The sequence below is a fragment of the Chelonia mydas genome, chromosome 1 (assembly GCF_015237465.2).
Source record: "Chelonia mydas isolate rCheMyd1 chromosome 1, rCheMyd1.pri.v2, whole genome shotgun sequence".
NCBI classification, from domain to species: domain Eukaryota; kingdom Metazoa; phylum Chordata; order Testudines; family Cheloniidae; genus Chelonia; species Chelonia mydas.
Window position 1 is genome coordinate 24,095,792 of NC_057849.1, and position 26,019 is coordinate 24,121,810.

Below are 26,019 nucleotides of genomic sequence, written 5' to 3' on the forward strand. Positions count from 1 at the left end.
CCGTGACATTATCGGGGATACTGTTCCTGATGGCTTGTAGTCCATCTTTGTGTGGAATGTTGGTGTAGAGGGCTTCTACATCCATAGTGGCCAGGATGGCATTTTCAGGAAGATCACCGATGGATTGTAGTTTCCTCAGGAAGTCACAGGTGTCTTGAAGATAGCTGGGAGTGCTGGTAGTGTAGGGCCTGAGGAGGGAGTCTACATAGCTAGACAATCCTGCTGTCAGGGTGCCAATGCCTGAGATGATGGGGCGTCCAGGATTTCCAGGTTTATGGATCTTGGGTAGCAGCAAATACTCACCAGCAACCACACACCACACAACAGAACCACTAACCCAGGAACCTATCATTGCAACAAAGCCCGTTAGCAACTGTGTCCACATATCTATTCAGGGGACACCATCATAGGGTCTAATCACATCAGCCACACTATCAGAGGCTCGTTCACCTGCACATCTACCAATATGATAGATGCCATCATGTGCCAGCAATGCCCCACTGCCATGTACTCTGGCCAAACTGGACAGTCTCTCCATTTGCAAACTGGATACAATTAACTTAGGTTTGAATAAAGACTGGGAATGGATGGGTCATTACACAAAGTAAAACTATTTCCCCATGTTTATTCCCCCACACACACACACACACACTGTTCCTCAGACGTTCTTGTCAACTCCTGGAAATGGCCCACATTGATAATCACTACAAAAGGTGTTTTTCCCCCTGCTCTCCTGCTGGTAATAGCTCACCTTACTTGATCACTCTCCTTACAGTGTGTATGGTAACACCCATTGTTTCAAAATTAAAAAATTAATTTCCTTTCTCCTGCATACATTAGTAATACCAGCCAGATATTATGTATATGTGGGTGGTGGTGGGGCAGAGGAGGTAATCAAACTGGAATTAGAGCAGTTCTGTGCAAAACAGCACACACAAAACTTTAGCAACTTGCAACGCATTTTCAAGTGATTTCCAAGCCAAGACTTAAAAGTATATCTAGTTTTGCCCGACCTGTCTTGTTTCCACATACAAATCACGTCCATTTTCATTGGGAAGGGACAATGGGGCTGAAATTATTGCCCTGGCAGCACAGTTTAAAGCTCCTCTCTTTGAACAGGCAATAGAGGTGATGTGTATGTGTGTGCTGAACGTCACAGATCTCTGTCTGATAGCAAAGCACAGAGGAGGTTTTCAGCTTTGTTGGTCACATGAGGGCTATTTAAATGGTGTGTGGTAGGAAGGAGAAGTCTTGCTGCTTTGGACATTGCATCTTTTGCAACTGCGATGACATTGTAGCTTTAAATTTATGACAGGATTGCCTAAAAAATCGGGGGCGGAGTTAGACTGAAATCTACACAACTAAATAAAAGATTGAGAGGTAAGCATACATCAAAGAGCAACCAGGCCCTCAAGTGAGAATGTAGCAACAAGTATAAATTATGACTGTTTTGCACTGTGTTCTTACACAGCAAGGCAACCTGTCAGAGTGAATCCCCAAGTCCTTTCAGTGCCCTGAAGACTGGAATGGATTAAATATTTCGTTTAAAAATATCAAAGAACCAAAACAATATGAGTACATTCTGTGTCCCCAATTGTTTTGTTTTTAAGATCATTAAGCTAAGAAAAAAATAGCACTAAGGAACGATACAACAATATCCTATGGTATAATTCTCCAACAGTTTCAAATGGAAGTTTTAATCCCCTGGCAGCCTGAAAAATGATCGGTATGTATATAACACATAGCCTTCTGCAATATATCCAGAACTAAAGGGGGCATTTTTATAAATAATCACCTTTCTTTTTCCAAAAGGTATGAATCATATTCTCTCTGCTCTGAAAGCTATAACAATTCCAAGCATGTTTCCAAAAAAACCTCTGGAGAGCTAATTACACCAGAATTGAGCAAAAAAGAGTCATTACCTGTTTGAACTGCGAGCTGCTGTATGATGGATTCTCAGTCAGTAGTATTCTACTTCAGAAAAGAGTTTCTATTCTCGATGTAAAATGTAGGTGGCTTTTTATTTCCCCTACTCCTGAATTCAATGATTTAATTTGCCCCAGGCTGAAAAAGACTAGAGCCTTTCCTGGTTTTAAAGTAATCGTAATCATACCGTTTTAAAAAAAAAGTTACACCATGGCTTTTAGTTCAGAACTAAGACCAAATTGGGAATCAAGTCTGATCTCGCTTATACCAGTTACATACTGGTGTGACTCCACTGATTTAACCCTACCGCCTTGAGTTAAACCCCCTAACTCCCCCACCTCCCCTTGTTCAGCTGCTGTTTCTTAATGTCTCTTTTGTCTTTGTTTTTTGAATGCACGTGACGTGTTGTGTAGCCTCTCTCCTTTTGCCATTGTTATTGTGCAGAAGCCTGTGTAAGGCATCTTCACCCATCTCTTGAATCTAACCCAAACCATTTTTATTGTTAACGCTTAAATAACGCTTCTTTTTCACGTTTTTATTCTCTTGGTTTCCATTCTGTCCTGCAAGCGGATGTGTCAAAATACCATAAGAAACTAGATGCTATTGAACCACCAGCAGGAGTGAAACAGTGGACTCCAATGGCCAGATCCTCAGCTAGGGTAAGCTAGCAGAGCTCCATTCACTTCAATGGAGCTACACAAACTTACACCAGCTGAGTATCTAGCCCTAAGTATGCAAGAAATTTTAGCACTGGAAAAATACTTCTAACTTTGGCCAAACTGATTCCCTTAAAGCAGTGGTTCTCAACCAGCGGCACAGATACCTCTGGGGGTACGCAGAGGTCTTCCAGGGGATACATCAGCTCATCTAGATATTTGCCTAGTTTTACAGGCTGCATAAAAAGCACTGGCAAAGTCAGTACAACTAAAATTTCGTACAGACATTGACTTATTTATACTGCTCAAAATACTATACATTGAAATGTAAGTACAATATTTATATTCCAATTGATTTATTTTATAATTACATGGTACAAATGAGAAAGGAAGCAATTTTTCATTAATAGTATGCTGCGACACTTTTTTATTTATATGTCTGATTTTGTAAGGAAATAGTTTTTAAGTAACATGAAACTTGGGGGCACACAAGAGAAATCACACTCCTGAAAGGAGTACAGGCGTCTGGAAAGGTTGAGAGCCACTGCCTTAAAGCAGCCGACTGGACCTCGTTTTGTGATCTACTTATTAACAAGATAAAGACTATGGAGTACTTTTGAATACACAGATAGCTCAGTAAATAGCAGCGCTAACAACAGCCCAAGACTCGGATAGTGCTTCATGCCTTTCAAATAGTTCATGCCTTTACCACAAGACCAAACTCGATATGTGAGGACCCGACAGCTCAGATCTTTCAGACTGAATACTTACAACGATGGGCATATTAGAAGTGCCATAGTTTACAGATTTCAGAGTAGCAGCCATGTTAGTCTGTATTCGCAAAAAGAAAAGGAGTACTTGTGGCACCTTAGAGACTAACAAATGTATTTGAGCATACGCTCCCTTAAATAAATTTGTTAGTCTCTATAGTTTACAGAAAGGCTGTCTCTTCTCTGCGTGGGAATGAATGAGCTCATGGCATCTTTCCTAAGAGGAGCTCTGGTGTCCATTGCCAATATGCCGCCTTCCTCACACGGTTGTGCAGCATGCTGTGCATCAGATACACACCTTAACAGTGGCTGCATTTCAGAGCTTCTAAAGTGCTTTGAGATCCTTTGAGATGAAAGGTTCAGTAGAGATATACATTCTCTTTAAAAGGTTTTATTGTTTTTTAAAAGTGCTTCCATTGACCCTTCATTAATTCAGCAGAGATAAGAGCTTTGCAAGGTACACATTGCAACTGAGTAACCCATTTTAGTAGTTAATGTCTCTGCATTCGGGGAATGCTTCTCACACATTTGGTTTATTAAAACAGAAATGTAATTACCTTAGCTGATGTTTCAAACCATCCCACAAACCCATTTTCCTTGCAGAACTGTTCCATCTTGAGACCGTTGTTCATAAGCACATCTTTTCCCTGGTCGCATTTGTTTGCTAAGAGAACTGTCGCCACGGGTTTGCCATTTGGGAGAATCAGTTTAGAGTCCAGATCCTCTTTCCATTTTGTCACCGCTTCAAATGTCGCTGGTCTTGTAACGTCAAAGACAATAAACGCTCCCATGGCTTCTCTGTAATAGACCCTTGTCATGTTTCCAAATCTTTCCTGACCTGTGATGATGAAGATGTGAGGGGAAAAAAATCATTTGAATCATCACTTCCAGACTGAGGCAACAGTTCACATGCCCGTGTGTTATCTGGCAGAACATTATCTAGCCTGGAGTTTAATGCTGTAAATCTGGAAAGCTACAATTCATCTAAACAATAATACACAGTGATAGCCTCATTTGTGTGAAAATGCCAGTGAGTGTAGAGAGCAGAAAGCATTTAATAGGGCTAGAGTCTAAGGAAATGTAATAACTTTATCATAAGCTTAAATATTAGTAGTGCTAGAATCCTATTAAGCCAGTAGGTTTCCAGGTCTATGGGAAAATACCAAGGATCTTAGCAGGCTTTACAGATATTAATACATCTCACAAGGCATATAAAGGTTATCCCCATTTTACAGATGGGAAAACAAAAGTACTAGAGAAGCTAAGGGCAAAATTCTAGATTTACAATTATAAAATGCACTGTGCAGAGTAGAGCAGCTATGGTTAAGCAAAGGGCTGCATGGTTCACGTGGGCCCCGGGAGCAACATGCTCCACAGTAAAGCCCCTGATTACTGTTCCAGGAAAGAGCAATATGCAATTTGCACCTCATGACAATAGGAGCATATGTGCAAGACTAATGCCTGGCCATGCTGCCAAATTGCTTGCTAACGTGCATTTGGAGCTCTGGAGTGCTACTGTTATAATAGCCAAGTGCCGTGGGTCCACAGTATCTGTGCTATGCTTTTAGACCGTCTCTTGGAAGAACCAAAGGGATTCACTCATCCTTCAGGGTAGACCATGCAACCTCACTGCCTCCTAGACTGAGTACTGGGCTCCCGGATTCCTTGTTCACACTGTGAGCTCTGTCCAGTGAGTCCAGCTGAGAGAGACTCTCAGCTGGACTGAGACTTGTATCTTCTTCGCCTGCACCTCAGGCAGTATTTACAGTGACACCCCAAACTCAAAACAGAGTAGGGTTTGTTAGTCAGGTGGAGCACAGCATTGCAAGTGCTTAGGTTAGCAGAGAGAAATAAGGATTCAAGTATAGTCCATTCTGGTCAACTTATAGCAATTCACCATCCAAGATGTGGTAAATTCCATTTGCAGACTCTGAGGTTCTCTAGTTGGTAATCCACCTCATCAAGAGGCAGTCACTAGAATTCTTCCATAGACCTAGCACTGTCTACACTGGGGATTAGGCTGGCTCAACTATGCTGCTCAGGAGGGGTGGATTTTTCACACCCCTGAGTGACAGTAAAGCTGACCATTTTCTAGAGTAAACCAGACCTTAGTCACTTCCAAAGTCAGAGAGCCCAAGCTTCTTCCAGAGCTCACATTTATCCTGCCTCATTCCACCCAGTCCTTTGTTCTAGAGCTGGGATCTGTATGTAGCTTCCCTGATGAAAGGTGAAGAAATCTTCCTCCCTCTGGGTCACTGGTTAGTTGTTCCCATTGTCTTCTCAGATTTCCCATTGCTATGGGTTGGCCTCAGCCAGCCTTTTTTTTAATGACACATTCACTCCACTCAGACAGCTCAGTGACACCCCCTCCCCGCCCTCCACCTCTCCTGGCAGAATGAAGTTTGTTTTCAGGGCATGCTACTACCCCACCCCGGATAGGAATGTATGGGGGGAAACTGAGGCACGAGTAGGTTTCATAAAAACCTTACAAAAAAGTCCTGCTTCGTCACACCAGAGCCCTGCCTAGCACACAGAGGGATGCTCAATCTAATCTGCCCTGCTCCTGTTGCATGCATCTGAGGGTGGCATGGGAGGGCACGGAGCCTCCCTGGCCCTTTGCTCCTACATAAGACAAGGCAGACTTTTTGCATGAAGGGATTTGGTGAGGTCACACAGTGAGGTTAGGTGCAGAGTACGGCTACGCTGCAGTGGAAGGTGTGATTTCCAGCTCACGTAGGTGCACACACACTAGCGTTGATCAAGCTAGCACACTAAAAATAGCAGGAGAGCCATGGCGTAGGGGCAGCAGCTCAGCCTCGCCACCCAAATACGCACCAAATATCTAGGACAGGATTGTACTTCAGTGCCTACCAGCCATGCTTCTGCACCGGCACTGTTTTAGCACACTAGAGCAATCAAGGGTTAAGTGGTTTCTTCTACCTGGGCTGGAAATGACACCACCAGCTGCAGTGGAGACATACCCTGAACCTGAATCACAGAGTTGGAAATAGAACCCAGGAGTCCTGGCTCCTGGAACACGTACTCTCATCATTAGGCCCCATTGCCTTTCCATGCTATCTTCCAGTTCGTGGAAGTCACACTGAGCAAGCACACCCAACGCTGGCACATGGAATGCTGAGAATGTGTATTACGCAGACCGTCCCCCAGAGCTGGGATATTTAGCTTTTGTTTTCGAGGTTAACATTCAGACTAACAAGGAGATAGTCATTCACATGATACAGAAGCCAAGAGTGAACTTCCGTCTTTTCTAAATTAGTCTTGGTTTCATATACCTGAAACAAACACTGCTCTGCATTGATGAAACAAGACTAGGACATGTCATTGCTGGAAACCATACGGTCATGTTGAACTATTATTACGGCCATGTTTTATAATAGTGTCTTATGATCTCTCTCAATGGGCTAATCAGATGAGTGGCTAAGTCATGTGTTATTCAATAATCTACTTGTTGGGAAGATTTTTTTCCAGACAAATGTTCATTTCTGTCCAATAGCCTAGGATCGACAACAGCAACAGATATAAATAATGTTCATGTGTCATGGCTCAGTAACACTTCCTGCTTTTCGTGGAAGGCTCTCAAGGGGTTGACATTGGTGATAAGCATGAAATAAAAACTAGATCAGTAAACTTGTGCCTCACAGAGTCATTCTGATGGGAGTAATGATTGTATCCATTTTACAGATGGGTATACTGAGGCCCAGCCGCCTTCAGCAACTTGCTAATGATCACACTGCAAGTCAATGGCAGAGCTGGGAATAGACCGCACCAATACACCAGGCTCCTGGTCTCTTGCTCTCCAAGGGCCAGTCCTTGCTTTCCTTCACAAGGAAGTAGTCTCCCTGCCTTCTATGGTCTCTACTTGGTTGAGTAAAGACTTCTCAGACTGCAGTTCTGGCCATGAGGGGAGTGCATGCCAGATAATGCCCCTTAGCGCTAAGTTAGCAGGGATGAGACAGAGGAGAATGATTTAGAGGACCCCTGGTTCCACTCTGCTCCCTGCAGTCACCAGCCAGAGTAATTAGCTGGGAGCACAGGGGGGCAGTAACTTCCTTCCTCCCCAAGCAAGCGGGACAGGGAGGGACTGTGCCTCCAAGGCACAGTTCCTTCCTAGGTCTCTTCCTAGGGCAGTGCAGCTACCCCCCCCCCCCCACCTCTTACTCTGGGCTGAGCCTAACTGTTTAGCCCTGATCAGTGCAGTATATAAATAACATACGTGCAGTCCCAGTAGGACCTTGCAAATCCACTAATGTGCCTACTGCAGATCTTACTCACCCCCAGTGCTGGCCTCTTTCCACCTTCCAGTGAGGATTTCACAGCAAGGTGCTGCAGGGAGGGAGGCCCCGCGTTACTAAATTACTTTTGCAAAATATACTGCAGAACCTTGACTCGTTTACCAGGGAAAAGCTAATAACGCAAACTGGACCACGCTCGCCAAAGTGAATGAATGTCCATTGATGCATCAAAGGGTAAATAAGGTCTCATTGATCTTTAACATTGGGGTGTTTACCGTGCCCTTCACAATGATCCTCTCCAGTCCTTGCATTGGGACGCTCACCACTGTGGCCCGACAGCTCACCACTCTGGCCCTTCCCTAACTAGCTCAGTCAATGCCCACTACGCCGTTTGCAAAGAGGAGCCTTTCCTCTCCTCTGGCACAGCCTGGTCTGTGGCATTCCTCTCTCATTCCAGCAGCCTCACTAACCTGACTGGACAAAGAATCGACGCTGGCAGAGTGCCTCCAGCTAGCGAACGGAGCAAGGGTCAGAAATGGAAGACTAAAAAATTGTCCTGCAAAGAAGGGAGGGTGGGACAAAAAAACCTGGACTTAGGAAGTTTTTTTCTGCAAGATAAAGAAAGCCTGGGAGGTTTTCGGTTTTGTCTCAAAGTCTTATTTTCTGCTTGTTTTTTAACGTTAGAAATTCCCAGGAAACTCTCTGATTGTAGAACTAGTGGAAGGACAATGTCACGGTAACCTAGTGTGGGAAAGCTGAGCAAATGAGAAGGGGAAGAAATTTCAGTCAAGGTTGCCTAAAAGTTTTGTATAATTGTGAATGGGAAAGGAGGTGCTCCACAAACTACACGTGTGTATTAAGATGTGATCCTCATTAAGGAAAAATGATCCCTTGAATTGATGTTTGTATGGTGCTTTGAAGTGCTGTTATAGCTAGAGTGCCAGCCAAATTCCTTTACTCCAAGGATTTTGACCTACACCAACTAGTACCTTACTCTGCAGACATACCTAATCCCAATCTGTGGGATTACTCATAGAATACAGTCCCATTCATTGTGAGTGTGGGTAGCAGAACCTGGCTTTACAAGCAGGGAGTTAAACACAGACAGTACAGTTACTGGGTTAGCAAACAGACCAGTCATTATGCACTCAACAGTATCTCAAACACAGCCTTGAACATTAGAACCTCTTTTACTGCAAGAGGGAGTGTTGATCAAGACACCAGGATTATCTCCTGCTTGTCACAGGATCTTCGGTTTCCTCCTTTACAGGGATGGGCAGAAAGGGGCTGGGGTGTAACTTGTCATCAGAAGCAGCAGAAATTTAAGGAATAGTTGTTTTGTTTGGCTCATGGGTACAACAGTGCATCTCTTTCCAGATCACACAATTTATTTATTTATGGCCAGATTCAGACTATCTTCACTCATGTATTTTACTCTACAAGTGAGCCCCAATGAGCTCCTGGTACTGGAGTAAGGTCATCTACAACCTGAGCAATCAGGATCAGAATACAACCTTACTCCACAAATGGTACCATTGGTCTCAGTGTAACCACTAGTGAGGAGTAAGGTATCATTTGGCACAAGTAAAGATAAAGGGCACCAAAATCTGGGCTTTATTGATTTATAAAAATGCACCCTATATAATCTCACCAGCAACACATCATAATTTATACTGCAACCATCAACATGTAGCTGACCACAGTCATACTTTAAAAACTGCCTCTGTATCTGCTCAGAGTCTGAAAAATATAAACCAAAAGTTAAAACAAATCCTCTCTGCTCCACAATTCTACTGCCTATCTGGGTAGAGTCTATGGAAGAGTCAGGCAGGCTTTGCACCGTGCCCTTAAGGCCATCACTTGAGCTACCAGCAGTAGAGGAAATTAATTCCAGGACTGAGAGCCCTCCACTAAAGACACCTTGCCAACCGCTCCCAGACATTTAAATCTAGGTCAAATGGTATAGCTGATTTTGGCTGCAACAAAAGATCATGAAGAGAGAGGTGACTTCTTGGAGAGACAGTCATGGGCGGAGTGTATACCGCTAGCTCAAGGAGGCTAGCCCCCAACCCCGCCCCCTTCTGCCAGAGGCCCTGCCCCTTTCACCGGAGCCTAGAGCCCCCGCCCCCCATGGCTGCCAGCCCCTGCCTGAAGCTAGCGCCCCCAGCCCCAGAGCGCCAGGAGGACAGATGGTGAGGCCCCAGCTCCTCCCAGCCCTGGAGTGCTGGGAGGGCAATCGGCAGGGACCCAGCCCCCCAGCCCCGGAGTGCGAGGAGGGCAGGTGGCGCATGCAGCCTCAGCCCCAGCCCGAGATGGAGCCATGGTAAGGGGAACTAGAAAGAGCCAGAGAGGGAAGCAGGAGGGGGCCTGGGAGCAGAGCATGGGTGGGGCCACGCCTGGCTATTTGGGAAGGCACAGCCTTCCCCAGCCTGTGATACCCGCTGCCCATGGAGATAGTACCCAAACACACAGTGCTTTATAAGTCACTAACACCCTTTTCCATTGCACCTGGAAGTGAAGAGGAAGTCAGATACGGAAGGGCAGCTATTTCCCTGAAGCCAGTTGTCAGCATTCCCATATTACGTGATTTGAGCTTCAGTTGGCTCACCCTCATTCAAGCCCCTATATCAAAAGCCCTTGGAAATCAGGGCCACTACATCACCCAGTTTTGGTGGTGGTGGTGGTGTTGGTGTAGGAGTAGAAGTAAAAGTGACTGTTGTCCACATATTAATGAAACTGCAGCCCAAACTACCTCACTTCCCCCTCTCCTTATCCAGCTGCCTCATCTGTATGAGGAACAGGGGGGATAGAGGATACACTGGGAGGGAAGGTTTGCTCCCAGGTGCAGTGTAGACCTGCCCAGTGGGTCAGTGAAGGATGGCATTAAAGTAGAACTTCACACCAGTGAGGCAGTGTGGAAATAGGATGTGCTCATATATGGGAACACTAAGGATGTCTAGGGGACAGTGTGGTATATTCTCAAAAATGACCATAGTTCGCTTAGTTGTAACTCCTGAGAGCTTCTCAGTAGGGATCCTGTAACCTGAATAACGTGTATGTCCCCAGAGATGTTTGTCTCTTTGGTACCTAAGATACATGTGTAGGCCTAGACTGGGCACCCCTGACTCACACTGTTGAGCATTTACTCCCAGCAGTAGTCACCAGTGGGAGTGAGTGGTCACCAGTGCAAGGTAGGGTTGCACATTCTAGCCTGTGATATTCGTGTCCCCTGTGCTGTGCAGTCTTGCAAGGAATCTGTCAGCCAACAGTATGCAGACTGCCCTGCAACAGACAGGTTTGGGTTCATCTTTGTCCGCAGGATAAATACTTTTTCAGAGAATCTCCATGGCTAGGAGATTGTGGAAGGTTAAAAGCTCGGTCACACCTGAACTGATCTTTCCTCCAAAGCCACCTCCACTCACCCCATTCTCTGTCACTGGTGCCGCTATCCTGCTTCTCAACCAGGCCTGGGAGCTGGGAGTCATCTTTGACCCCTCCCGCTATCTCCCCACCACAATTCCAGGCCATATAGAAACACCGCTGCTTCTTCCGCCATAGCATTTCTAAAATCTAACCCTTTCCTTCAGCCCACACAGCTCATTCAGGCCATGATCTCCCATGTTGATTATGGCAACCTTCTACTTTCTGGCTTCCTTCATATCAGGTATAAAGCTTTTCGTCGTCACCTTCGGAGCCTATCACAATTCTGCTCCTCCCTATTTGTCCATTCTTGCCTCTTATAACATCACCCCATGACCCTTTTTACTCCGTCAATGATGCCAGCCTTAAGCACCCATTCATCCGCTCTTCCCACAAAGCTCTTTCACATGAAATACCCTTCTTTAACTGAGCCCTAAAACTACTCTTCCCCACCTTCTTCAAATCCCTTCCCAAGAGCAACTTGGAAATACATTACAGGCAGAGCTAGTAGCGCTGCCTACAGTTAAGGTTTCCTGATAGTTTCCATGCTAAGACCCTGTTTTCAATTGTCTATGTTTTTGCCAAACTTTAACAGTTTGGGCTAAAATTCCACATACAAGATGTCTGCATCAGGCTGAATTTTCTTGTCAAGTTTCAGCAAAAATGGTTCAGCCATTTGCGAAAACAAGATTAGGGACTAATATGTTGTTTTGTCCGTGTTATGGTAAATTTTCAAATCACTTCACTGAGAAGTCTCATGCTAGGTCATGGACATTCATTCAGCCTGAGAAATGCCCATCCCTTACATTAGAATACTGGGGGGGGGGCGGGGGACGCAGTTGTAGTGTGTAGGAACCGGGTGTTACCCCTTTAAATTGTTTGTGAGCTCTCTGTGTTCAGGAATTGGGTAGTATCCAATTCCTATACACTACAACAGTGGCCACATTTTCAAAGCCTTTGAAAGTTCACTTGTAAATTTGGGTATTGGGCCTCCCTCAATGAACAAGCTACTGGAAAGTCAGTGGGCTAGGGAGAGAATTTTAAAGGGCCACTGACTGAATGTATCAGGCTTTCCTGGCTCAGTTCCTGTCACCTTGTGAGAGGCAAAAGGGTCCCACTGATCTGAAGACTCATCTCCCCTTGAAAATAAAATGGTTGGTGATGAAGGGAAATAGGAATCCCCTCCCATGGACTCTAGGGTGATGTGAGAATTCCACCCACAGCTTTAAAAATAGTTGAGCCCAAACTCCCTTTTTTGCCCATATTCTCTGGTGACTGGGAGGGAGAGGGCAGGACATCTCCTTCCACCTCCACTTTCAAGTATAAATCAAAACAAAAAATCCAGTCCAAAACCAGGCCCAGATCCATCTGCCTGCCCACCAGGAGCTACAGGAGATTAAATGTATTCTTCCTTTCCTATGGTTTGCTGGGAGAATGGACAGGGTCCTTCCAACCTTTGCTGGGAGAATGGACAGGGTCAAGAGCTTTCTTTCTTGAGGGAGCTCTGACACCTCCATGCCCCCTCCGCCCCCACTCCCATCCCAGTGAATAGCTTTCAATCTGGGACTTGTTTCCACTTTCCACCTCAAAATGGCCTTTCTCTGGTTATGGGGAAGACCCTGCACCATTTAAATCAGTGGGAATTTTGCCACTGGCTTCAGTGGGGGCAGGACTGGACCCTAAACTGTCATGCAGTGGATTTAGTCTCTACCACCAACTGAGGCTTGGGCAGCTTGGAAATCAGGCTGCAAGTATAGTGTGCTGGCCCAGGCTCACACATGATGACAGATCACACTACAAACCACAGACAGTCTCTGTGAAAGAAGAAGCACATTTAAGGACATGGGGCTTCTTCTTTATGACTGCAGAGCAGTAATTTCAAGGGAGCTTAGCTGTGAAATCACTGCGACTATCTTCTTTGTGCATATGACCCAAAATGTTTGGCATCCCACTAAGGGCACGATCTACTGAGGACGATATGTGCTCAGCATTAATGAAAGGCCCGTTTGCTCGTGAGAGATCCTAACGCTGTTATAGACTTTACAGCTTTTTAAACATTTGAATAGTATCTGTGCAAATGCGTCTGTCTCTGAAGGTGAAAATGGCACGGATGGGAAACAAACCCATTTTTAATACTATGCTGCTGTCTTCAATATGAGGGGCAGACATGGGCAAAAAGTAACAGGAGTTGATCCAAGCTAGGAAAATGCAAGCCAATATATGGGAGAAAGAAATAATCCAACATGCATGTGCTCAGTGGGACAAGAAAACCTGGAAGCCATAATTCTGAAAGAGACCTAGGGAGTGATAGTGAACAGCAAATTAGACACAAGTTTGCAGTATAATACACTGTGGCTTCAAAACAGTTCTGGACTGTATTTGCCAAGCACACCACTGCAGACCAAGTAGATAATAGTGTCTGTCTCCAAGGCTCTGATTCAAACTATGCCTGGTATTTTTGGTTTAAGGTTTAGGCACCATCTTCCAAAAGTATACTGACAAATTGGAGGGAGCTCAGAAAAGAACAACAAAAAGATAAGGGGGATGCAGGGACTGAAAGATTAACAGAGCTAATTATCTATCTTTTCGCTAATCAATAACTAAAGGAGGATTGGATAACAGACTACAACTATTTGAAGGGTGTGAAATCCAAGTTGCAAGAGTAGTTATGTAGGGACATACTCTGAAATATAACTACGAGTAATAGGACGAGGTTAAGATAGGGGAAAGGTAGGCTGTGTATTAGGAAAAACTTCCTGGAGTATTGGTTTGTGGAATAGCCTCCCCCTGGATGTGCTGGAAGCACAGTTGCTTGGAATTTTTAGAACTTGCCTTGATTAAAACATTAAATTCATAGATTTTTTTAAGGCCAAAATGGACCATTATGCTCATTTAGTCTGAGCTCCTGTAGAAAACAGGCTCTACAGCTTCACCCAGTAGTTCCTGCATCAAGCCCATAACTTTGCAAGAACTTATTTTTGAGAAAGGCATCCAGTCTTAACTTAAAGATGTCAAGTGACGGAGAACCCACCTCATCCCTTGTTAAATTGATCTAATAATTAATGACCCTCCCTGTTTAAAGTTTGTGCTTTATTTCTAGTCTAAATTTAATACAGTTTCAGCTTCCAGTCATTAGATCTCATTGTGCCTTTTTTCTGCTGCAAAAAGAATAATAAAAAAATATATGGTAGGGGATAATCCTGCAGTGGCAGGGGATGGCACTGAATGAGCTAGTTTTATCTTTTCCATCTCTTACGTCTATGTCTCAGTGAGCTATACTGTGCGCAAACACCTAGCTGGAAAGTATTAATTCATTCTAGAAATAATGCAATCACCAGGGGCTCTAATCTCTGGTGGTGTTGTAATAGCACTTGCCAATGCTCAGCACCACTCAGAATCAAGCCCCACGCTACTTTTACTGCTGAGCAAATTATGGGCTCAACCCTGCGATTTACTACCATGTGTAGCTCCACTGAAATGGACAATTGATCTATTCATGCAAGTAAGCTCTACGTTTGGTAGTACAGTGCAGTGCAGTGCAGTGCGCAGCGGCCGCCAAAGAAGCAAACAGGATGTTAGGATTCATTAAAAAAGGGATAGAGAATAAGACAGAGAATATCTTATTGCCCTTATATAAATCCATGGTAAGCCCACGTCTTGAATACTACATACATATGTGGTCCCTTCATCTCAAAAAAAGACACACTGGCATTAGAAAAGGTTCAGAAAAGGGCAACTAAAATGATTAGGGGTTTGGAACAGGTCCCATGTGAGGAGAGATTAAAGAGGCTAGGACTTTTCAGCTTGGAAAAGAGGAGACTGAGGCGGGATATGATAGAGGTATATAAATCATGAGTGGTGTGGAGAAAGTGAAAAAGCAAAAGTTATTTACTTGTTCCCATAATATAAGAACTAGGAGCCTCCAAATAAAACTAATGGATAGGAAGTTTAAAACAAATAAAAGGAAGTTCTTCTTCACTCAGCGCACAGTCAACCTGTGGAACTCCTTGCCTGAGGAGGTTGTGAAGGTCTATAAAGAGAACTGGATAAATTCATGGAGGTTAAGTCCATTAATGGCTGTTAGCCAGGATGGGTAAGAAATGGTGTCCCTAGCTTCCGTTTGTCAGAGGGTGGAGATGGATGGCAGGAGAGAGATCACTTGATCATTACCTGTTAGGTTCACTCCCTCTGGGGCACCTGGCATTGGCCACTGTCCATAGACAGGATACTGGGCTGGATGGACCTTTGGTCTGACCCAGCATGGCCGTTCTTATGTTCTTATGTTCTTATTCAGTGATCATTGAAGTGGGGAGCATATAAGAACTCAGACTGATAAATCTGCAGGATCGTCTGCTTTTAATGTGGCCCTAATACAAAGCCAAGCCGATCCATTTGTTTTGTAGGATAAAGGGCATTGCTTCCTCTGCAAAGCTAAGCATTACCTTATAAAGATATTTTCCAAAATGAGACCCAGAACAGCTCTGGAATTTCACTTGTCCCCTCTTATACTTTGGATATTTGTATTTTGCTCGCAGTGGCTCTTGACAGTCAGAGTAAAAGAAACAAAACAAACCACCGCTTCTCTTCATTGCCCATCACAATCAAATTTATTTCCCTCTGATTTTAAGCAACTTGTTTTTCACACCATCCAGCTGCCTTACTCATGGTAGCTTTAAAACCAGAATTGTGCTGATGTGAATTTAAAGTGTTGCTTACAGAAGTTATTTTCTATTTTACATTGGTCAACAACTAAAACTCCTTGGAAGCCAGACACTAGAACTCAGATGGTAACTTCTGTTTGTTATTGAGCACTGTACTGACCTTCATTGGGATTCCTGGAGTTTAGCAATCCAGTTTAAGTTTAGGAAGTCACTTGATCAATGCACACAAACACAGTACTGTAATTCTCTCTGTCATGTGTGATCACTCAGAGATTGTGCTAGTCATTGAATACTACTGCTTGGTGTAATTGCTTTCAAACCTACTGCTGCCTGACTGAAAGCTACATCATATGATCCAACAGCACATGATTAGCAGTTTAATATAGTCTCTGGGACAAGGCAGGCAAAAGAAGTTTTTAAAAACTGTGAGTACATGTCTCATTAGAGATGCTGCATCTGTTTTTAAGGATTTAAATAGTTTTAATATTGTGCATAAACCATCTTCTGTGGTGTTAGTAGTTTTGATAGTACAGTGCCAAATTCAGAGCTCAGATATGAGCTAGCTCGTCTGTCTATGCCAAATACACAAGTGTATCAAATCCCTTTATTCAAAAAGAATGCTAAGAAGTTTCTTATTTCACTGGCCTCAGTAGGTGTAATTGTAGGGTAAGTCAATAAACCTAAAATACAGGTCAGAAGTCAGAATGTAAGTAGAGCAGATAAAATTTTCTCTGCAGTTCCTTACTTGTAAAGGTAACTTCTTAATTCATTTGAATGAAAAAGGCCTTCCTTTGTGTTATAAAGTAGTATAAAAATTCTGAGTTATAGTAGTAGTATTTAAGATACCTCTCTTATATAGACTAAATAAAAATTGGTACTGGCATCATACTAAATATGCTGTTGAGACATATTTACATTTTGCACACTGAACTCCAATTAATGGTTATAAAGAGAGACTGTGAAAATGAAAACTCATGATTTTAATTAGAAGCAAAATATAAGACAATGCAAAAAAAAAATCTTTCCCCAAATATCTATTGCAATGATGTGGAATTATTCTGTTTAAAAAATGGAAATAAAACGGGCATGATAGGATGTTGTTCCTTTTTTATTATTTTTCTCATGATGCAGAGTAATTTACCAAATTTTGCTGTATATTTCCATAAAATGTCTAGGAAATATTAGTAAACCAGTTATTGACAAATGAGGTTATTCCTCAAATACAAATAGGGATTTTTAAAAAAAAACAGTGTGAATAACTCTATTAGATTGTACCCGTTGGGGCGGGGGGGAAGGGAACAGAAAGGAAAAAAATGGAAGAAGTTTGCTAAAATAACCCAACAATAGCTTTTCCTCGGTTAATAACTACAAAAATCACATTAACAATCCTGATGAGCCTTTTCTTCCTCCAGAAAATGCACAACGAGGAGACCATTTTTCCCCACTCCCACCAAAAAAAGAAAAAACAAACAAACAAACAAACAAACACAAACCCCCAAACCACTTAGGGTTGTCAGGCAAGGTGGGTGAGAACAATTTGAATGAGAGGGGGAAAAATCATAAAAGTGATGAGAGACTCCATCAGTGTGCCCCTGTGACAGTGTGCACGTAGAAGATGAGTGAGACTAGACAGAACTGCCTTAGCACTGAATCCCCAAGGGGAGGGTGTACCCTCCCTCCCCCACCTTTGGGGGAGCTCTGAAGTTTTGATCTAACCTGAGGTGTTCTCTCCTAGGTCTCCTCCATCATTTTTAAAGCATCTGTAGTTCCCAGTTCAAGGCTTGATGCTGTTTTGGGTTAATACTTAGTGCATCACTAGACAGATATGGGGGAAAGGGAACTAGACCCCTCCCTCTATCACTTCCCTTCCCTTCTGTACTAACCAGCAATATCCCAGAGCTGCAGCCGCACCACTGTCTCAGCATCCCAGTTGAGCACCTTCAGGGCAAAGTCCACCCCAATGGTGGCCCGGTAGTGGGGAGAGAAGTTCTGGTGGACGTAGCGCTTGATGATGCTGGTTTTGCCTACACCGAGGTCCCCAATCACCAGTAGCTTGTAGAGATGCTCTTTCTGACTAGACTTCTGCATCTTCCCTGCTGCTGCTGCTCCCTGATTGCATGCTCTGCTGGTGGGATCCTGCCAGGCTGAGGGGAGAGTGGGAGTGAGGAGCCAGGGAGGGAAGAAGTGAAAGGAGGTGGAGGCTCTCTCCCCTATCACAGAAGCAGCAACGCCCAGATCCAGCAGCCAGCCCAGCTGGAGGATGAAAGAAACATGAGAGCAAATCAAGCAGGAAAAGTCTCCCAACAAAGTTTTTTTTTTTTGGCAGAGTTTAGTGTGAGGTGTGTCTGTGGGATAAGTAATATTGCGGGGACTAAAGGGTTTGCATGGAAGATAATGCAATAGACAACCCTGGCCAAGTTTCACTGCTTGTTGCACAGAGAGTCCCTCATGTGTGAATTCAATTTAAGGCAGTTTTTAAGAACACTCATCCTTTAACAATGGATATTTTCCCCTCTGTGTGTTTCAACAAGCACGCAACATACCAGGCATTAAAAAAGAAGAAGTAGAAGAAAAAGAAATAGCCTTTCAGATCATCACAGCTTAGCAAAGACCTGGTGTACACTTAAAAGTTTTACCGATATACCTATGGTTAGGGATTGAGGGTTTTTTTAGCATAATTGCTATACCAGTAAAAGCCTTTGTGTGGATGAAGTTATTCCAGTACAAAGGTGACTTATTCCCTTTCCCATATAGGAATAGTTACACCAATATAAAGCATCTTTACATCAATATCACTGCATCCACATTAGAGAATTTGTACCATTTTAACTATACTGGAACAGTTAAAATTGTATACCGTTTAAGGGTGGACAAGCACACAACTGATTTAGTGTTGATCTTCCTGTTCATAGAACTGGAATCTAAAATGAAACATGATGCACACCAGTTCCAGCAGAATTTTCCTGGAATGCTGATAAACTGCACTCATGAGAAAGAGGACAGTATTGCAGAATATGGACGTGGGTGGTCATTGCTCTGTTTGCCAAAATCAAAAGCCCCAACCCTGCAAAAACATATATGTATGCTTAACTTTATACAGTGTGAGTGGTCCCATTTGCCTAGCCTAGGGGACCTAGGCTTTCATTTTGAGAGCTATCATGGTAATGAATGTAAATCAGAAGTTAGGAATTGTAGAAAATTGATAAGGGAAGCCAAGGGACACAAGAAGAACTCTATGGCCAGCAGTGTTAAGGACAATAGGAAAGAGTGTTTTAAATATATTAAGAACAAAAAGAATCTTAGTCCATTAGTAGATGAAAAGGGTGCAATTATCAATAATAATGCAGAAAATTCAGAAGTGTTCTGTAAATATTTTTGTTCTGTATTAGAGGAAAAACAGATGCTATAGTCTTATTATATGGTGATGATAACACTCTTTCCATTCCACTAGTATCTCTGGAGGATGTTAAACAGAAACTACTAAAGTCAGACATTTTTAAATAAGCAGGTCCAGACAACTTACATCTAAGAGTTTTATAAGAGCTGCTGAGGAATTCATTGTTAATACTGATTTTCAATAAGTCTGTGAGCACTTGGAAAGTTCCAGAAGACTACAAGAAAGCTAATGTTGTACCAATATTTAAAAAGGGTAAGTGGGATGACCCGGGTAATTATAAGCCTGTCAGCCTGACATGGATCCCAGGCAAGATAATGGAGCAGCTGATATGTGAACCAATTAACAAAGAATTAAAGGAGGGTAATGTAATTAATGCAAATCAACATGGTCTTATGGAAAATACATCTTGTTGAAGTAACTTGATATATTTTTTGATGAGATTACAAGATTCATTGATAAAGGTAATAGTGTTGATGTAATATACTTAGACTTCTGTAAGGCATTTGACTTGGTACCACACAACATTTTGATTCAAAAACTAGAATGATATAAAATTAATATTGCAGTCTATAAGTACCTACATAGAGAGAAACTATTTAATAATGGGGTCTTCAGTCTAGTAGAGAAAGGTAGAACACAATCCAATGGCTGAAAGTTGAAGCTAGACAAACTCAGACTGGAAATAAGGTGTACATTTTTAATGATGAGAGTAATTAATGATTAGAACAACTTGTCAATGGTCTTGGTGGATTTTCCATCACTGATGATTTTTAAATATGGTAATGGATGTAAGAAAACTTAAATAGGAAGCAGATTGATAGAGAATATTTATAAATATTTAAATGGAAAAAAAATTGAAGTTATTTCCATTTTGCCAAGTTTGAAACTAATCCATCCATTTCAATTTTTTTACATTTTTTCATAGAAGTTTTTATCCAAATGTTTATTTAAATGATTAGTGATTTCTTTCATTTATTAAAATACAGGTTTTCAGTAAACAAAACATTCCAATAACCATTTCAATATGTTTTTTTATAAAAACTTCTGTACAAATTTAATTAAAAAGTTCTGCAAAAATGTTTGTGAAAATGGAAAATTTAAAAATGTCAATAGTTTTTTCTTGAAATTCTTTTATTTTAAAGACAAAATAAACCCTTTCTTTCAAAAAAATTCAATCAGCTCTTGTTTGGAGCCCTTCTATGTGGAATGATGACACTGATAGGCTACGGTTTTGTCTCGGAGGTAGCAGAAGGCACAGAATCTGTGACTTCCAAGGACCTCTGTGACTTCAGCCCTGGCCACTGGGAGCTGAAGGGTCTCACTGCCTCCCGCAGTGGCAGGGAGCTGTGATGTACCCCTGCCATCTGAGGCAGTGGGCCCCCAAGCTCTCAGCCGCCATGGGCAGCAGGGCTACTCCACAGCTCCCAGCTGCTGCTGCAGGCAAGGGGGGATCCCCACAGCTCCCTCCAGCCATGCCGACAGGGGGACCCCCGCAGCTTCCCAGCCACCATGGGATAGCGGGACTCCCACAGCACCCCACTGCCACCACAGGGCAGGGGGACCCCCTCAGTACCCTGCTGCCGCCGTGGGGCAGGGAGACCCCGGCAGCTCCCTGCCACTGCTGTGGGGCAGGGGGACTTCGGCAGCTCTCCACCTCAGCAGTGGCAGGGGGATCCCTGCAGCTCCCTGCTGCCTCAGCAGGGCAGGGTGACCCCCGCAGCTCTCCTGACACCATGCAGGGAGAAGGGGACCCCGCAGCTCCCAGCTCACTCCATGGCAGCAGGGGGACCCCTGCAGCTCCCCACTGCGGTGGTGGCAGGGGGATTCCTGCAGCTCTCTGCCTCTGGGAAGCGGGTGGGGGACCCTGCAGCTTCCTTCCACCACTGGTGGCAGGGAGGACCCTGGATTCCTGAGCCCCCACTGGTGATGGGGGGCATAGAGCTCCCAGACACCCCGCAGCTGCCCAGTCCCTTCCCATTTTATCGTGGATATTTTTAATAAAAGTCAGGAACAGGTCATGGGCTTCTGTGAATTTTTCTTTATTGACCATGACCTGTCTGTGACTTTTACTTAATTTGTCCATGACAAAATGGGAAGGGACTGGGTAATCTGCTTAGCCTTACTGACAGGGTATGCCTACACTGTATATTGGAGGTGTGATTGAGCACGTGGGGCAGGGGTGTGGCATACCTCTCTTTAATTGGGCTAGCTCGCTAAAAACAGCAGTGAAGCCATAGCAGCCCGGAACATGGCATTAGCTTTACAAGCCCGCCTGGGGATGTCCCTTGGCTGCCTTGGCTTCACTGCTATTTTTTGTGAGCTGTCTCAATCAGAGCTTGCTTGGGTATGCCTTCATGGGCTGGGATCACACCTCTCCACCGTGTTTTGGACACAACCAGAGTCTAAATAGCTGCTATGTTGACAGTAGCCAGCCAGACTGACATGACAACAATTTAGGGGAAAAGTAAACATACTCCATCCAAACAGTTGTTAACTCTGGCCCGATCCTGTGTTGTCAAACCACACATTGAATTTGCATTGTTACCTTTGGGTATACAACATGTGACTCATTCCTGCATATCTCTAGAACACAAATAAATTGCATTTATACATCATTTACCCGCCAAGGATCTCCAAGTGCTCACTACACACCTGTGAGAAAGGATGTATTAGTGACCCTATTTCACAGATGAGAAAACTGGCGCAAAGAGTGGTTAGGAACACAGGAAATATAGGAATTGACATATTGGAGTAGACCCAACATCCATCTAGTCCAGTATCTTATCTCTGAAGGTGGCCAATACTAATGGCCAAAGGTGCAAGAAACTCCACAGTAGGTAGGTGTAGGATAATTTGCCACTTATTAATGTCTCATCCCAATTCCTAATAGTCAGAGTTTGGCTTAAACCCTGAAGCATGAGGTTTTATATCCCTTTCAAAATTCTTGTTAATTAGCTATTGTAATGCTGGATATTCCTGTTAGTCATAAAAATGTCCAATCTCTCTTTGAATCTTGCTAAACTCTTGCCATCAGAGACCTCTTAAAATAATAGACTCAAAAATGATAGAATCATAGGACTGGAAGGGACTTTAAGAGGTCTTCTAATCCAGTCCCCTTTACTTTTGGCACAACCAAAATATTATCTAGATTATCTAGATTAGTGGTTCTCAAAGCCGGTCCGCTGCTTGTTCAGGGAAAGCCCTGGCGCACTGGACTGGTTTGTTTACCTGCTGCATCCGCAGGTTCTCACTGGCCGCGATTCGCCACTCCAAGCCAATGGGGGCTGCGGGAAGCGGCGTGGGCCAAGGGACCCCTGACATGTGTTTTTCTAACCTGCTCTTAAAAATCCCCAGTGATGGAGATTCCACAACCTCCCTCGGCAATTTATTCCAGTGCTTAACCACCCTGAGAGTTAGGAAGATTTTCCTAACGTCCAACCTAAATTGCTCTTGCTGCAATTTAAGCCCATTGCTTCTTGTCATATCCTCAGAGGTTAAAGAGATTTTTTTTTCTCCTTCCTCCTTGTACCTTTTAAGTACAGTAACTCCTCACTTAAAGTCGTCCTGGTTAATGTTGTTTCATTGTTAGGTTGCTGATCACTTAGGGAACATGCTTGTTTAAAGTTGTGCAGTGCTCCCTTATAACGTTGTTTGGCAGCCGCCTGCTTTGTTCACTGCTTGCAAGAAGAGCAGTCTGTTGGAGCGAGCTGGTGGGGGCTTGGAACTAGGGTGGACCAGCAGCCCCCTATCAGCTGCCCGCTCCCCTAAGTTCCCTGTGTGGCAGACAGCCAGCAGGTTATCAATTGTTGGCAGTTCAGCTGTCCCTCCCACCACTGCCATGTGCTGCTCCTGCCTTCTGCCTTGGAGCTGCTCTCCAGAGCCTCCCGCTTGCTGTGCAGGGGGGAGAGGGAAAAGGGAGGCTAATGTCAGGGTGTCCCCCTCCCCCCTGATCCTGCCCCCCGCTTACCCCATCTCCATAGAGCAGGGAGGGGACACGACTGGGTTCAGGAGGGAGGAAGCTTGCTGGCAGCAGCTGCTGTCTCAACTTGCTGATCTACTTAAAAAGGCAATGTACATAGAGTGGGGTCAGCATACTTAAAGGGGCAATGCACATGTCTCTCTCTCACATAGGGTGTGTGTCTCTGTCTCTGTCTGCCATGCTGTCTCCCCTCCCTCCATTTGTGCTGCCTTGTAGAGTGTGAGGCTACATTAACAACAATGGGTTAACCCTTGTGGGCTCATCCGACTGCTAGTTCATCATTTAGCAGTAAGGCATTCCCTGGGAAATATCCCACCTTCTTCCACCCTCTGACTTCACCACCTCAACCAAGCTTCGCAATCATCATCGCTGTGTACAGTATTAAATTGTTTGTTTAAAACTTATACTGTGTATATATCTATATATATAATACAGTCTGTCTAGTGAAAAAAATTTTCCTAGGGAAACCCCCCCTCCCCCCCATTTACATTAATTCTTATGGGGAAATTGGATTTGCTTAAACATCGTTTCACTTAAAGTCACATTTTTCAGGAACATAACTACAACGTTAAGGGAGAAGTTACTGTACTTGAAAACTGTTATCATGTCCCCTCTCAGTCTTCTCTTCTCCAAACAAAAGAAACCCAATTTTTTCAATCTTCCCTCGTAGGTCCTGTTTTCTAGACCAGGGGTTCTCAAACTTCATTGCACCGCGTCCCCTTTCTGACAACGAAAATTACTATATGACCCCAGGAGGGTCATATAGAAGCCTGAGCCTGTCCAAGCCCCACTGCCCCAAGTTGGGGGGGACCAAAGCCAAAGGACTTCAGCCCTGGGCAGGGGGCCTGTAACCTGAGCCCCCCTCCCCCTTGCCCAGGGCTAAAGCCTTCAGGCTTTGACTTCAGCCCTGGGCAGTGCGGCTCCATCCCTGGGCCCCACCAAATCTAATGCCAGCCCCGGAAACCCCTTAAAATGGGGTTGCAACCCACTTTAGGGTCCCAACCTACAATTTGAGAACTGCTGTTCTAGACGTTTAATCATTTTTGTTGCTCTTCTCTGGATTTTCTCCAATTTGTCCACATCTTTCCTGAAATGGCACCCAGAACTGGACACAATACTCCAGCTGAGGCCTAATCAGCATGGAGTAGAGCAGAAGAATTACTTCTTGTGTCTTGCTTACAACTCCTGCTAATACATCCCAGAATGATGTTTGCTTTTTTGCAACAGTGTTACACTGTTGACTCATATTCAGCTTTTCATCAACTATGACCTTTTCTGCAGTACTCCTTCCTAGGCAGTCATTTCCCATTTTGTATGTGTGCACCTGATTGTTCCTTCCTAAATAGAGTACTTTGTATTTGTCCTTATTGAATTTAATCCTATTTACTTCAGACCAGATCATTTTGAATTTTAATCATATTCTCCAAAGCACTTGCAACCCCTCCCAGCTTGGTATTATCTCCAAATGTTATAAGTGTACTCTCTATGCCATTATCCAAATCATTGATGAAGATACTGATATTGATGAAGAGATTGCCATCATGTGGCAATGAGTTCAATATAAACTTACCCAGGGTCACCCAGAAAGTTGATGATGGGGGTAGAGATATAGGCCCCTGTTCAGAAAGCTACATAAGCATGTGCCCAATTTTAAGCATGCAAGTATCTCCATAGACTTCAGTGGGACAATTTGCATATTTAAAGTTAAACATTTGCTTAAGTGCCTTGGGGTATGTCTGCCCAGCAAAGAAAACCCCCCAGCTGTCCCATGCCAGCTGACTCGGGGTCACGGGGCTCAGGCTGCAGGCTGTTTCATTGCTGTGTAGACTTTCGGGCTGGCACCCAGACTCTAGGACCCTGTGGGGTGGAGGGTCCCAGAGCTCATGCTGCAGCCGAAGCCTGGATGTCTACATGGCAATGAAACAGCCCCATAGGCCAAACCCCACAAGCCTGAGTCAGCTGGTACAGGCCAGCCATGAGTTTTCTTTGCTGTGTACACATGCCCTTGGAGGCCAGGTACTTGACTGGAGGCCATAGTCCAGATCTCCTACCTCCCAGCTAGCCACAAGACAATCTTTTTTCTCTATTGTTGGTGGGTAACCTTATTCTATACATCTTAACTAGTCCATCAGTCTATTTCTATGAGAGCCAGGGAATAAGCATACTGTAAACAAAATGTCAGATTATTTGGTACTTTAATGTTCATCCTTTAATAATCTGTGTATCCTCTAACAAATACATATAGACTAATTATTTTAATGTCAATGCAAATAATTTTTAAAATGACAACGTGCATATGTGACAATAATAGTTTCTCATATTATTTTACCTTTGTAATCCAAGTACTTGCATCCCCCATTCTCCACGCATATTTATTGTCATCTCTTGCTATGCTACCTCTTTTTTAGGTATAAAATCCTTGTGGCGGGAATTTGTCACTTTTAATGGCCTGGTAGGTGCTCCGTACACGCCAGGCATTCTATAAATAATAATAACAGAAAACTGCAACAAATTAGCGGTAGTAGCTTGAGGGCAGATGTGTAACCCTGTCTACAGTAGGATCTCTGTCACTACAGCTCTGACAGCAGTGCCAGGGATCGTAGTCTTTGGGCCAGGGACCATGGCTGAAGTTCTGATCTCATTGAAGTCAGTAGTAATTGGGGCCCAGGATTTCGTCACAGCTTTGTACAGCACCTAACACAGTAGGGCCTCAAACCTCAGTGAGGTCTTTGGTTACTACTGCAATACAAGTAAATAATATTTTCCTGGGTGTTGCAATGGCTTTATGGAAAGGTAGTTGGGTTTCCATAGCTTTAGTCAAAGAGGCTGATTGGGACTATGAGAAATGCATGTACTTAATTCATAAGCACTTAACTATCTAGGTTTTTATACAGCATCCATCAGTGCAGCTTCTGATTGATTGCTTCACATGTCTTAGATGGAATGGACTGTGCTAA

At 43.8% G+C, this 26,019-nt stretch overlaps 1 protein-coding gene across 1 annotated transcript in view; it reads right to left on the reverse strand.

Annotated features, from left to right (window-relative positions):
• RAB38 (RAB38, member RAS oncogene family) overlaps positions 1–17,836 on the reverse strand; it is a 29,130-nt gene extending 11,294 nt beyond the window's left edge. Inside the window, exons 1-2 of the mRNA XM_007063133.4 lie at positions 17,570–17,836; positions 3,910–4,190 (exon numbers count right to left, since the gene is read on the reverse strand). Coding sequence (XP_007063195.1) covers positions 3,910–4,190; positions 17,570–17,774 — 486 coding nt within the window. The 5' untranslated portion in view covers positions 17,775–17,836. The remainder of the gene's footprint in view (positions 1–3,909; positions 4,191–17,569) is intronic.
• Positions 17,837–26,019: the final 8,183 nt, after the last annotated feature.